This window comes from Felis catus, chromosome A3 (genome assembly GCF_018350175.1).
Source record: "Felis catus isolate Fca126 chromosome A3, F.catus_Fca126_mat1.0, whole genome shotgun sequence".
NCBI lineage: Eukaryota > Metazoa > Chordata > Mammalia > Carnivora > Felidae > Felis > Felis catus.
In genome coordinates, this window is record NC_058370.1 from 79504194 (window position 1) to 79518532 (window position 14339).

Here is a 14339-nt window from a genome sequence, read left to right on the forward strand (position 1 = left end):
TTTGCCCTTTCTGTCTTCTTCATGAAAAGCTGACTTCTTGGTGGTACTTTTTAAGGCTATTCAAAATACTGTTCCTTGCCTTCCTCAACATAGCCAGTCACTTCTGAGTCAGGCACCCCTCCTTCACACCCCATAGCAGCTTGTGCCTGCCCCTGTCATAGCACTTAGCACTTTAATATTTATCTGAGCCCTAGCTACTTTACTCATTGTTGCAACTGCAGGACCCAGCATATAATTAGTCTGTACACATTTGTAGAATTGAAGAACATTTACTCCCCAAGCATTTTCCTGAACTTGACCTCCTCAGGAATCTCGGGGGCTCATATTGCTGCCATAACGGTCTGGCCACGACCATAAGGCCACCAACCCACTTTTGGGTTGCAGAGAATGACAGCAAACTTGCGGTTCGTTAGATAAGTTTAGAAGATAACATGAGACTGTGAATTCACTTGTGATGTGTGGACGCTATTAGCTATTCAACTGATTTGAAAGATCCCAGACAAATTGCAATAACAGCAAAGAAGCTTATGAAGATGAAAATGTGCAATTTGAAAATACAGCAGAGTCAAATGGATAAAGCACTAAATGAAAGTAAGGTAATTTGTAGTTTTTATCAGACTCACTTCTGTCTTTGAAAATTCTCAAAACATCCCAGTCAACAAGCCACTTTATTTATTTTTACATGTTTATTTTTGAGGGGGAGGGAGTGGAAGAGAGAGGGGAGGACAGAGGATCTGAAGCAGGCTCTGCAGTGACAGTAGTGAGCCTGATGTGGGGCTCAAGCTCACAAAATGAGATATGACCTGAGCCGAAGTCGGTCGCTTAACCCACTGAGCTACCCAGGCATCCCTCAAAAAGCCACCTTAAAAAAAAAAGAGATGGGCCCCTGGCTGCCTCAGTTGTGGAGTGTGTGACCCTTGATCTCGGGGTTGTGTGTTCAGGCTGACATTGGGTGTAGAGACCTTTTAAAACCAAAATCTTGGGGTGCCTGGGTGGGTCAGTTGGTTGAGCATCCAACTCTCAGTTTTGGTTCAAGTCATGATCCCAGGGTCACGGGATTGATCCCAGAGTCAGGCTCTGTGCTAAGTGCTTGAGATTCTCTTTCTCTCTCCCTCTACTCACCCCTCCCCATGGGGACTCTCTCTCTCTCAAGTAAAATAAATAAATGAAAATAAAAGAGAGAGAGAGAGAGCACTCTCTCAAGTGGGGGAGAGAAGGAGACAGAGGATCTGAAGCAGGTTCTGTGCTGACAGCAGCAAGCCTAATGTGGCGCTCGAACCCATGAACCATGAGATCATGACCCAAGCAGAAATCAGACACTTAAGGGACTGAGCCACCCAGGCACCTAAAAGAAATAAAATCATCTTTTTTTTTTTTTTAATTTTCTTAATGTTTTATTTATTTTTGAAAAACAGAGAGAGACAGAGCATGAGCGGGGGAGGGGCAGAGAGAGATGGAGACACAGAATCCAAAACAGGATCCAGGCTCTGAGCACAGAGCCTGATGCGGGGCTCGAACTCACGGACCATGAGATCATGACCTGAGCCGAAGTCAGACGCTTAACCAACTGAGCCACCCAGGTGTCCTATGAAATTATTTTCCTAATTACCAAGTCTTTGGTTGATTTTGAGAAATTCTCATGTTATTTTTTGTTTGATACAATTGTTACTTAGATAAATGTAGCCCTGCAATGGTTTAACACAGGGAATAGTCAGACTCTTCCAAAAACTTCCTCCTTCAATCAAGAGTCAATGATATAGTTTCAAGACGTAGAGAATTTATAGCTCAGCTTCTACGGAATTATATTAAAAAATACTTTGAGGGGCACCTGAGTGGCTCAGTTGGTTAAGCGTCTGACTTCAGCTCAGACCGTGATCTCACGCGTCAGGCTCTGTGCTGACAGCTCAGAGCCTGGAACCTGCTTCGGATTCTTTGTTTCCCTCTTTCTCTGCTCCTCTCTCACTCCTCTGTCTCTCAAAAATAAATAAATGTTAAAAAAAAAAAAGAAAAGAAAAAAGAAAAAAATGCTTTGAAAATGTTCAAACTGGGGTACCTGGCTGGCTCAGTTGGTAGAGCATATGATTCTTGATCCCATGCTGAGTATAGAGATTACTTAAAAATGAAAAACCATAGGGGTACCTGGGTGGCTCAGTCAGTCAAGCGTCCAACTTCAGCTCAGTCATGATCTAATGGTTCGTGGGTTCAAGCCCCACGTTGGGCTCACGGCTGTCAGCACAGAGCCCACTTCAGATTCTCTGTTCCCCACTCTCTCTATGCCCCTCCCCTGTTTGTACTCTTTCAAAAATAAAAAAGAAATGTTTTAATCTTTATAATACTGAAATCTATGTATAATAGTTTTACTATCAACTAAGTCAAAAAGTCATTTATTAGAATCCCATAACTAATTACTTAGCTTAATGTTATTGATTCTTGTTCACCTTCAATCCCCAACACATCATAATTATAATTTGGCCAAGATTGAAAGAATTTGAAATTTCATTGTATTTTTCATTTCACTTTAATGATCAAACAACAACGCATGTTCATATAATTTCTTGGATAATTTAATTTTCATAGAATCGAGTGTTTTATATTTCATATGTCTTCATTTCTGTAACATCTTTTACTTGTCTTTTATAGTTTCCTTTCTTTAATTTTATGTATTTAATCATTTTTACCAATTATTGGATTAACATGTCAGCCTTAATAACCAAACCTAGCTTCCAGTGAAGCTGGGGGAAAAAAAAATCACATCTGTTAGAATACTGCTTATTAGAGTCAAATCTTTTTTTTTTATGATTAGAGCCAAATCTTTAAAGAAAATTTCATTTTCCAAAGGTTTACTTCAATTTCATAATTTCTATTAAACCAAATATACAAGGCTTGACTCGATGTCTAAACAGCCTTTCAAGGTTTTGCAGCATAGGATGTCATCCAGGTCCAAATATTCTTCTGATATGTCTTATTTCAATTCCCTGCTTTTCTTTCCTAAGATTTTATTTTTACGTATTAAAAAAAATTAGGTGTATTTATTTTGAGAGAGAGAGGACAGAGTGAGAGAGGGAAAGGATCCCAAGCAGGCTCCAAGCCTGCACAGAGCCTAATGCAGGGCTTGAGCTCACAAACCACGAGATCATAACCTGAGCTGAAACCAAGAGTCAGATGCTTAAGCGACTAAGCCACCCAGATGCCCCTTAATTTTATTTTTAAGCAATCTCTACATCCAATGAGGGGCTCGAACTCACAACTCCGAGATCAAGGGTCTCAAGTTCCATTGACTGAGCCAGCCAGGCACCACAATTCCCTGCTTTTCAACCATATAATTTAATTCTCCTTGATTATTTTATATATGATATAAAATCAAACATTCAACACTATTTAAAGTGATTTATTTTAGGGGCTCCTGGCTGGCTCAGTCGGTTAAGTGTCCAACTCTTGATCTTGGCTCAGGTCATTGATCTCTCTTCCTCTCTCTGCCCCTACCCCACTCACATGTGCACTCTCTCAAAATGAATCAATAAAGTTAAAAAAAAAGTGATTTATTTGATTTACATCTTTTATTACATCATCCAGAGATAGGTGAATACAGTGAATTAGTGCCGAATTAAAATATCTAAAAAGTCTTCTAAACTTTTGGCTGAAAATCCAGATTGTCTAACACTGGCCTGTTCTGTGTAAAATTCAGTCAGAATTTTATGTAAAGTTTCTCAATGAACTCATTTTTACTACAGCAACAGCAAAATTCAATATTATTTTAGATGTTTCTAGTATTTTCATAAGATCAATAACCTTAAATTATCTTAAAGCTTTGCTTTGAACTTCAATAAATAATTTTATATATTGTTTCTCCATTTTTTAAGGTAAATAATTACAATGCTTTAACTTTTTTTATTTCATTAAAAATGTTTCTTTTAATGTTTCATTATTTTTGAGAGAGAGAGACAGAGCGTGAGAGGGGCAGAGAGAGAGGGAGACGCAGAATCCGAAGCAGGTTCCAGGCTCTGAGCTGTGAGCACAGAGCCTGACACCAGGCGTGAGCTCACAACTGCAAGATCATGACTTGAGCCAAAGTTGGATGCTTAACCGACTGAGCCACCCAGGCGCCCCTGAAGTCTCATCCATAATGATGGAATTTTACCATCTTGATATATGTTTTTCTGTAAGTTTTCTTATAGACTGTAATGATACACTATATGTACATTCTATTTTTTGGAAGTCTTTGTTAAAAAAAATATTTTATATCTGAGTGTCCAATTTCACTTAACTATCCAATTAAAAAGTCAATTTGTACATACTCTAAATATATACATTTAGACATATTTTAACAGGGGTGCCTATAGGTGGCTCAGTCGGTTAAACTACTTACTTCAGCTCAGGTCATGATCTCACTATTCATGAGTTTGAGCCCCACATTGGGTTCCTGCTGGCAGCGTAGTGTCCTCTTTGAATCCTCTGTCTCCCTCTTCCTCTCCGCCCCCTCCCCTGCTCACATGCATGCATGGGTGCACTCACTTGCATGCATTCTCGCTTTCAAAAATAAACATTTAAATATATACAAACATAGGTAAATACACACCTTTTTTGTTGTTTTTATCAATACATTGATTAACCTCTTGGAGGTCATTATTCCTAATGGTTTATTGTACAAGTAGACTGCATGCATAGAAACATGCTTTATATTTTAACTTTTATTGCAGTTTTCAATTAAGGTATAATTAATGTAAATAAAATGCACAGATCAGGTATCATTTTGATTAATTTGAAAGTTGTACAACACCCATATAATCACTTTCCATTATCTTACATTAGTTTTGTCTGTTCATGAGTACCATAGTAATGCAATTGTACATATGTAATTCCTTTTTTAAGTTTATTTATTTTGAGAGAGAGAGCAAGCAGGCAAGGGGCAGAGACAGAGGGAGAGAGAGAATTCCAAGGCTCTGCACAGTCAGTTCTACTGATGTAGAACTAGAACTCATGAACCGTGAGATCATGATCTGAGCCGAAACCAAGAGTCAGAGGCTGAACCTGAGCCACCCAGGTGCTCCTGTACATATATACTCCTTAATGTCTGGCTTACTCCGCCTACATACTGTTTTTGAGATGTATCCCTTTTGTTGCATGTATCAGCAGGTTTCTTTCTTTTAAATTGTTGAATAGTATCATGATATTATTTTTTTAAATGTGTTTATTTATTTTTAAAGAGACAGAGATAGCACAAGTGGGGGAGGGGCAGAGTGAGAGATGGGGAGAGAGAAAAATCCCAAGCAGACTCCGTGCTGCCAGCGTAGAGCCCCACTCAGGGCTTAAACTCACAAAAATGCAAGATCATTAGCTGAGCTGAAACCAAGAGATCGACACTTAACTGACTGAGCCCCCCAGGCACCCCATGATGTTATTATTTTTTAAAGATGTCCCCATTGATGTCTCAGTTGGTTAAACGTCTGAATCTTGACCTTGGCTCAGGTCATGATCTTGAGGTTCATGAGACTGAGTCCTACATCAGGCTCTGCGCTGAGCATGGAGCCTGCTTAGGATTCTCTCTCCCTCTCTCTGCTCTTCCCCTGCTCATGCTCTTTCTTTCTCTCAAAATAAATAAACTTAAAGAAAAAAAAAAAAGAATAGTTTGCTCTTAACTGGACATATTGAATAAGGCTGATCTCATTTTAAAGATCTGATCTCAGCAGTGTATGAGACTCAAGACCCAGGGAAAAGGACATTCTGGGTCAGAGACTTGTTAAGGTACCAAGTTCAGAGAATTAATGTTCAAGCTGGATCTCTTAAGTACTCCTCCTGTAGTACAAAATATAGTATATCCTAGCTTGCATAAAACTCTAGTCTTGTTCAATAGGCTAAGAAGAGAGACTTAATAATTTAAGTGCATGTTGACCCATAATAGGCTCCAAAGAAATCCTCCTAGGGTGAGAGGACAAAGGAAGATTTTCTTTTTCTTTTCTTTTTTTTTTTCTTAAGTAATCTCTACACTCAAGGTGGGGCTCAAACTCGCAACCCTGAGATCAAGAGTTGCATGCTCTGTCAATCAAGCCAGCGAGGTGCCCTAAAGAAAGTTTTGTAAGAGGATCAAGTGGCTTCCATGTCAGAAGAGAAAAGCCTAGTTTAGTTGGCAAACTCTGGGTAAAAGACACAATTTTCTTGGGTATCCAAACAGAGTAGAGAGAGCAGTGGTACTGTTTGGGCATTAGGTCAGTTCCGAGTGCACCACGGGAAGGATTTTGGAATTTTCAAAATCCATTTTTCCAAAAGGCCTTTTTTTGCAATGGAAATAAAAGACTTCCCAAATAAACTTCCCCAACTTAGGACCCTTTCCCCTCCAAACGCTGTAAGTTCTCCTTTCCTTTAGGAAGCTTTTGAAGTTTTCATTTGTAAAGTCAGGATATTAGTTTTAATACTTTTTACTTATCTTGAAAACGGACACAGCAATTAGTAACGAAGACCAGAAGTAAATAAATGGTTTTGTCTGCCACCCTGTAGAGATGGGGCTTTTTTCAAATCATGGTCAGTGAATGACAAAGGCAGCTGTCACTGCCACAGGAGCAATTTCTTTGGCATTATCAGTACTTGAATGCTTAGGGAAGATTTTGCCTTTCAAATGGAGTCAACTGCCTTTTTTCCTTTATTTTCACTTAATACTTTTTGAACTTGTGGTAGAGAATGTTAGTTTCCTCAATTCACTCTCCCACCTCCTCTTAATTGTATTTATTTATTTTTAAAAGTGTTTTTTGAGAGAGGGGCAGAGAGAGGGAGACACAGAGAATCCCAAGCAGGCTCCACATTGGCAGTGCAGAGCCCAACATGGGGCTGGAAATCACAAACCGTGAGGTCATGACCTGAGCCAAAAACCCAAGAGTCAGACACTTAACTGACTGAGCCACCCAGACACCCAATCCCCTCCTCTTAAATAGAGGGCCGATTTTATTCAGAACAGCAATGCATCCAAGTTTAAGATTGTATTTCTGAGCTTCTCTTGTTGGGTGGGGTATGGAGATGTACTTGGAAGTGTTCTAGGAGTTTCTGAGACTTGAAGTCTTAAAAGGGGAAGTTTCTTTTTCCCTGTCTAGAATGCAAATGCACTAGTTGAAATTCCTGCAGCCATATTTGATGTTGGGTATAGAAAAAAATCCTAAATTGCCAGAATTCTAGTGATATCATAAAGCTTAGCTTCACAAAGTCTATATTATTTAACTCTGGACTTCACTGACACAAGTGGAAAATAAACATTGTTATTGTTATTATTTTTGTTACATGGAGGGGGGAACCACATTAAAATGTTTATTTATAAGAACGTTCTCTTAGGAACCCCTGGATGGCTCAGTCTCTTAAGGTTGAGCATCCAACACTCTTGTTTTGGCTCAGGTCATGATCCTAGGGTTATGGGTTCAAGCCCCATGTGGGCCTCTAAGCTGAGCAGGGAAACTTCTTAAGATTCTCTCTCTCTCTCTCTCCCTCTGCCCCTCTCCCCCAACTTGCACACTCTCTCTCTCAAAAAAAATATTAAGTTAAAAAAAATATATAACAATATGTTGTAATATGTCTCTCTTAAATATACAACAGTGCCACCTTATCTGAGGGGAATATGTCCCAAGATGCCCAGGAGATGCCTGAAATCACAGATAGTATCAACCCCTAGATTTTCCCCTATACATACATACCTATGATAAAGTTCAATTTAAAACTTAGGCACAGTAAGAGATTGAGAATAAAATTGAACAATTATAATATAAACTTATTCCTTAAAAAAATTAGTAAATGTGGTCTCTCTCAGATTATCTTATTGTTCTGTACTCACCCTTCTTGTGATAATGCGAGATGTGAAAATAAAGGGAAGTGAATGATGCAGGCATTATGACTTAGCGTTAGGCTACTACTGACCTTCTGAGGACTGGTCAGGAGGATCACGTGCTTCCGGACCGCAGTTGATCTCTGGTAACTGAAACCACAGAAAATGAAACCCAGATAAAGGGGGACTAGTATACTAACACTTTGCTAGCCACTGTTTTTTCCCTAGGGCCCCCACAATGAAATTTTAAAGGTTACCAGTGGAGAGGTAGGGCAGGTTTTTATCAGTCTGAGTTGTGGAGGATATAAAATGCAAGCTATGCTATAATACATGTGTGACAAATAAGACACTTTAAAAAAATAATGAAAAAATAACCAAATACAAATTTTAAGTTAAAAAATACCACTAAAGTTAAAAACTCATTAACTATAAATGCAAAAAACATAAACCTAAATTGAACTCCCATTTGGAAGAACACAGGCCATGAAAGACATTCTTAGGAACTCTTGGGGAAACCTGAACATGGACTAGAGATTATGGAATTACTGTTAATTTTTTGAATTTACCCAGCATGTCTCATAGAGACAGAAAGCACAAAAGATAAGGGAGGGCCACCTGGGGGGCTCAGTGTCCAACTTCAGCTCAGGTCAGGATCTCACGGTTTTGTGAGTTCAAGCCCTGTTTTGGGCTCTATGCTAACAGCTCAGAGCTTGGAGCCTACTTTTGGATTCTGTCTCCCTCTCTCTGCCCCTCCCCGGCTCACATTCTCTCTCAAAAATAAGTAAATCTTTAAAAATGTGAACTGCCAAACAAAAAAAACAAAAGATGGTAAGGGAAACTTTATCAGAATAGCACTTATCTAAAGTACAATTTATAGGGGCACTTGGCTGGCTCAGTTGGTGGAACATGCAACTCTTGATGTCAGGGTTGTTAAATTAGAACTCCACATTGGGTGCAGAGATTACTTAAAAATAAAATCTTAAACAAAAAAGTACTAACAAGTAGTAGGTAAACATGCTTTATGTATTTTTATTTTACAGTTTATTGTTTGAGATAAAGAGAGCACGTGTGTTCGCGAGTGATGGAGGGGCAGAGAATTTGAAGTAGACTCCACACTCAGCATGGAGCTTAACTCACGACCAGGAGATCACAACCTGAGCCAAAATCAAGTCAGACATTGAACCGACTAAGCCACCCAGATGCCCCTTTATTTAAGCCCAATGTGGGGCTTGAACTCACAACCTGAGACCCAGAGTTGTATGTTTCACAGCAGCCTGTGATGGATTCTTTTATGAACTTCTTTTCCATAAAGATTTACCTTCACATCTTTACAGAATGAATTCTGCTGTTAACTTTTTTGGAGGAAAACTGAACACACACTACCAAATCAACCATTTAGTTCCTCTTGGTATTTTAATAATCTGTTTTTCAAACCCATGCTTGCCTATCTGTGCTGGCATCAAACATGAAATGTCTGCATCCTATGTAAGCCTACCAAAATAATTAGATTCCAAGTGAGATAAGGAAATGCCTGTGAAGACTGAACTCACACGTGATTTACTCACTTCTTTATTACAACTCGAAGAGGACATCAGCTGCAACACGTACCAAGAATGAGAAAACACTGCCAACTCAGTGTATCTGATAGTCCTGCAAAATGCATAAATTGGCTACAGCAGCCTCTTTTTGAAATTTCATCCATCTGTTCACACTTTTCATGAATAAAAATGCATTGCTTGGTATTTGGTAGACAATTCCTTGCATTACAGATATGGACAGCTCCCTTGCCCAGGCCTCGAGAAAAATTTGGTTGCCACTTTGCACAAAAATAGAATTGTGGTTACCCTTTGAACAATAAGATATCCTTCCTTAATAACGCGTATGCCCTGCTGCTTCTGTGTGTCTTTTTGTACATACAAGTTAACATTTTGATGTTGGACCTCCTTCTGAAGACACTTAGCAACTAAACTAATACACACAAAAGCCGATGACTAAGTTCACATGTGGAGAAAGTGGTATTGCTGGGATTCCAGAAATTAAGAGGGCATGGGCTGTTAAGATATACTCTAATTTGGGGCACCTGAGTGGCTCAGTTTAGAGTCCCGACTCTTGAATACAGCTTGGGTCATGATCTCAATGGTTTGAGATTGAGCCTCACATCAGGCTCTGTGCCGACAGGAGAGCCTGCTTGGAATTCTATCTCCCCAGTCTCTCCCTTGCTTGTGCTTTCAAAATAAACACTTAAAAAAAAAAACACACAAAAAGCCCAGATATACTCCAATTTCAGGGCAACTAAAATGTGAAAAAATGCACCCTACAGTTAGCTATGGCATCAGGCATATCGGCAAGTTTCTATATAAATCCTCCGAACCATCCAGGGACTTGGCTCTGGGTTCCCATTTTTGAAAGTTCACATGAGTTACCCAAGATTGTCCATCTAATGAGTGCCACTATGAAAGATAATTCCATTTCTCCCTCACAACAAATGAGTCTGGGGGGTGCCAGGGGTGTCAGTACATTAAACGTCCAACTCTTGATTTTGGCTCAGATCATGATCTCATGGCTCATGAGTTTGAGCCCAGCATTGGGCTCTTTGCTGGCAGCACAGAGCCTGCTTAGGATTCTCTCCCCCAGTGTCTCTGCCTGCCCCCATGCTCTCTCTCAAAATAAATGAAAAGTTAAATAGCGCCATGCCAAATACTAAAATGGCCAGTATCAGTGTGCTTTGCTGTATAATACCTTGAGGTATACTGTATATACCTTGTATAATCCAAATATGATCAAAATAAAATCAAGCAAGGAAAAGAAATGTCCAGTCTAAATTTGTTATCACTAGTTTTGGTCAATTCTTTGTTCAATAGCTAACACAAGCTTCATGCAAGGGACTCAACTATGGGAAAGAGCATACCTCTGATGAAATCTTTGTGTAAAGAAAACAAGTTTGAGGCTTCTACTTCAATTTATGGATTCTCATTGAATGTATTTATATAAACATTGAAGAAATACTTCTTCTAGGCTATGGTTCTGTAACTAATTACCCTTATTAAGGTATACATTTAATATCTCATGGAGTTCAAAATAATATGCAGGGTTTATTAAAATACAGGACAGTAACAGAAGTCAGAAGAGGAAACGGGAGGTAAGTTACTCTCAATCCAAAAAAATGGGAGGGAAGTTATCTCTCAAAAAAAACCCAAAAAAACATTAAAGAGTCAAGTTGCCAATCATTTCTAATTCAAAGCGGACTACTGCCAAGGCCTGTTTCCTTGCAACATCTAAAACCTACGAAGAGTGCAAAGGGGTGGGGGGGAGGGGGAAGGGGTACACAGTGGATGTGCTGGAAGGTAAGAAAATTCGGTATGATCATAGGCAGAAATGGTAACAGCTATTCAGAAATGATGTATTTTATAGCACATTCAAATACAGCATAAACAATCTGAACTTAGGGGCGCCTGGGTGGCTCAGTTGGTTAAGCGGCCGACTTCGGCTCAGGTCACGATCTCACAGTCCTTGAGTTCGAGCCCCACGTCGGACTCTGTGCTGACTGCTCAGAGCCTGGAGCCTGTTTCAGATTCTGTGTCTCCCTCTCTCTCTTCCCCTCCCCCGTTCATGCTCTGTGTCTGTCTCAAAAATAAATGTTAAAAAAAAAAGAAAAATCTGAACTTAAACTCTTTTAAGAGGTTTTAAAGAAAACCTCTTAAAAGGTGTTTTTAAGCAAACACCAGTGAGAACTAAGCAAAGATTTTAACAAAGCTAAAGTCTAAAAGTTTTCCAATGTTCTTTTAATATATTTAAACTCTTACCATTTACTGCCCTGGAAAAAAGTTTTATGCAGGATTGTATTCCATTGAAATGATAGTTTTGCCAAAGCCTATAAAAATTAAGAGTACAGCCATTACACAATATTGCTGACTCCGCATGAACATGAGGCACTTCAAACGTTTACCTTTTGGTTTAAGTTTATAGATGGTTAGATTCAATCCTCTGGAAACAGGTTCACCCAAGCCACTTTTCTGTTTCTATTCCCCTAGTTGTTGCCCTTTCATGTTTTACAGGACATCTACACATTGTCCTCTTTCTTCCCTTTCTTAAAGGGATATATGGCAACTTTCGGAAGTGTTAGATTTTACAAGAATACAATTACGGCTATCTGCAAGCTTCTTACACTTGGGTTCTCATTCTCTTTGTTACCCCTTAACTCCAGAAACCCTAGAGATAATATTTGTAAACCAATAAGTGTCAAACTTCACTTAATAATGTTACCTAAAATGTAAAACACGTAATAAAACCACTTTCATTAATACAGGAATAATCTTGAGCCAATAAAGGGAGAGAATAAATGTAAACCAAGTTTATTTTGCTTTTTAAGTAGTGTTCTTAAAGCACTACAGCTTGGTAAACAATGTAAATTAGTATAAGTCATCTCAAAAGCCAGAGTTTTGTTTTGTTTGTTTTTTAATGAGTTGTTAAAAAGATGCAGCCTATTCTAACAGGATAAATATTTTTAACCATTTCACTTCGAGTTAATGAAGGCTCACAAATGAGCAACACTCCTCATTGAGGAAAACAAAAAGCTGTTGTCGACAAGCGACAGCACACACACACAAAAACAAAAAGAACTGTGTAAAAATAACTAACTGTGTTCCCATATTTTTTGAAGTCGCTTTACAATGGGATGATATGCACATGATCTTGCTGCAAACTTGCCATACAGACTTGTAATACATGTAGTCTAGACAAACGATTCAGTCCAAGAGGTGCTAACTTCAGACAATGCAGCACTATAATCCTTTTAACAACGCAATTTGTTTTACTCATTATCTTTTCTTCTAGGCTGAAATACAGGCTAGAAAGAAAATGCTCCCTAATTAAAAATTGGTACTGTTTACAGGAAAATTGTGTAATTTTGCATTAGAATTTACAAGTATATGTTCAAATTGAATTTACCTCCTCCCCCCATCCCAGCCACAACATGGGCATGAAGTAAAATTTTTAAAAATGCCTTAATTTTTAACTTCATGCAAACTAAATAAAGATGACCAAAACAAAAGCTTAAACAATGGAAGGATATTTCACAGAAAATTTCTTATACAAAAAACACATAAGAAAAAGGGCCACTAGGTGACATTTTAATTTACAAATTGGCATCATTTTGGTCGACAAATATCCAGATGCTGTTGTTTTCTTCTGCTAACAAGTGTTGCAGAGAGGGAAAAAAACAAAAACCAAAAAACAAAAACAAAACAAAAAAAACCCCCAAAAAAACAAAAACAAAAACAAAAAAACCCCAAAAAACCCAGCATCACTTCGGATTTTAATCACACATTTCTTCTGGAATTTCATGTGGATTAAGGATGCCAGGGACAGACATTTGAAGTTTATGTTTCTCTTCCTGAGCCTGTCGAAGGGCTGTTTCTCTTTCTTCCAAAAACAGATCAGATGTATCTTCACCTGCAAACTCCTGTGAAAACAAGATAGTTGAGCTGTCAAAAAAACCAAAACTTCAATTTTGGAAAAAGACCTGCTTTGGAAAAAAAAAAAAAGCATAGACAAGCACCTTCTTTTGCTTACACAAGAATAGAATTTATCCTTCCATTGGTTGAATTTCTTTTTTTTTTTTTTCCATTTATTTTGGGGGTGGGGGGAGAGAATGCGTGTGCATGGTACACATAAGAGCAGGAGAAGGGTACAGAAAGAGGGAGAGAATCCCAAGCAAGCTCTGCACTGTCAACATAGAGCCTGACACGGGGCTTGATCCCACGAACTGTGAGATCATGATCTGAGCTGAAATCAATGAATTAGAGGCTTAACCGACTGAACCACCCAGGTGCCCCCACTGGCTGGGTTTAATTTATGGTATATTTCTACAATTCTGTGTAGCTAAATTAAAACCAAGGGTGGCAGTTCTGGGGATTAAAAAAAGGTTATATAAGAGGAGGCATGTCTGATATCATATATAGAATATGCTTCATAAACAAAGATTTAAAAACCTGTTTCATGGGGCACCTGGGTGGCTCAGTCTTGGTTAAGCATCTGACTCTTATTTTGGCTCAAGTCATGATCTCACAGTTTGCGGTGAGTTTAAGCCTCGTGTCAGGTTCCGTGCAGACAGTGTAAAGCCTGCCTGGTATTCTCCCTCCCCCCCCTCCCTCTTTCTCTCAAAATAAATGATTAAAAAAAAATTACCTAACTTGTCAGAATTCCCTAAAATGGACTCCTAACCAAATGGGTATAAATCCCCAAAGGGACTGCCAATATATTTCTTCCCCCATTTTCCACAATTTAAAAATCATCTGTAGGATATATTCACAATATTGCAACAGACCTTTATATCATCTAAAATGAATTATGTTAGTAACACATTTCCAAAAACATTTTAAACCCATTCTCTTGTCAACTATGTTTTATAGTTATTCACTGTGAATCAGTCTCAAACTAGGTAAACCTGAATATTATTCAAAAAGTCCATTTTGCTTCACAAAAGTGGTTAATTCCACAAAGCAACAACTAATCATATTCAGTCTTAATACTTCTGCCAAGT

At 38.6% G+C, this 14339-nt stretch overlaps 1 protein-coding gene across 2 annotated transcripts in view; it reads right to left on the reverse strand.

Moving 5' to 3' along the window:
• Positions 1-12134: 12134 nt before the first annotated feature.
• Positions 12135-14339, reverse strand: part of XPO1 (exportin 1) — a 44371-nt gene continuing 42166 nt past the window's right edge. For both annotated transcript variants that reach the window (XM_023251696.2, XM_023251698.2), the window contains one exon: positions 12135-13259. In XM_023251696.2, the coding sequence (XP_023107464.1) occupies positions 13113-13259 (147 nt within the window). In that variant the 3' untranslated portion in view covers positions 12135-13112. The remainder of the gene's footprint in view (positions 13260-14339) is intronic.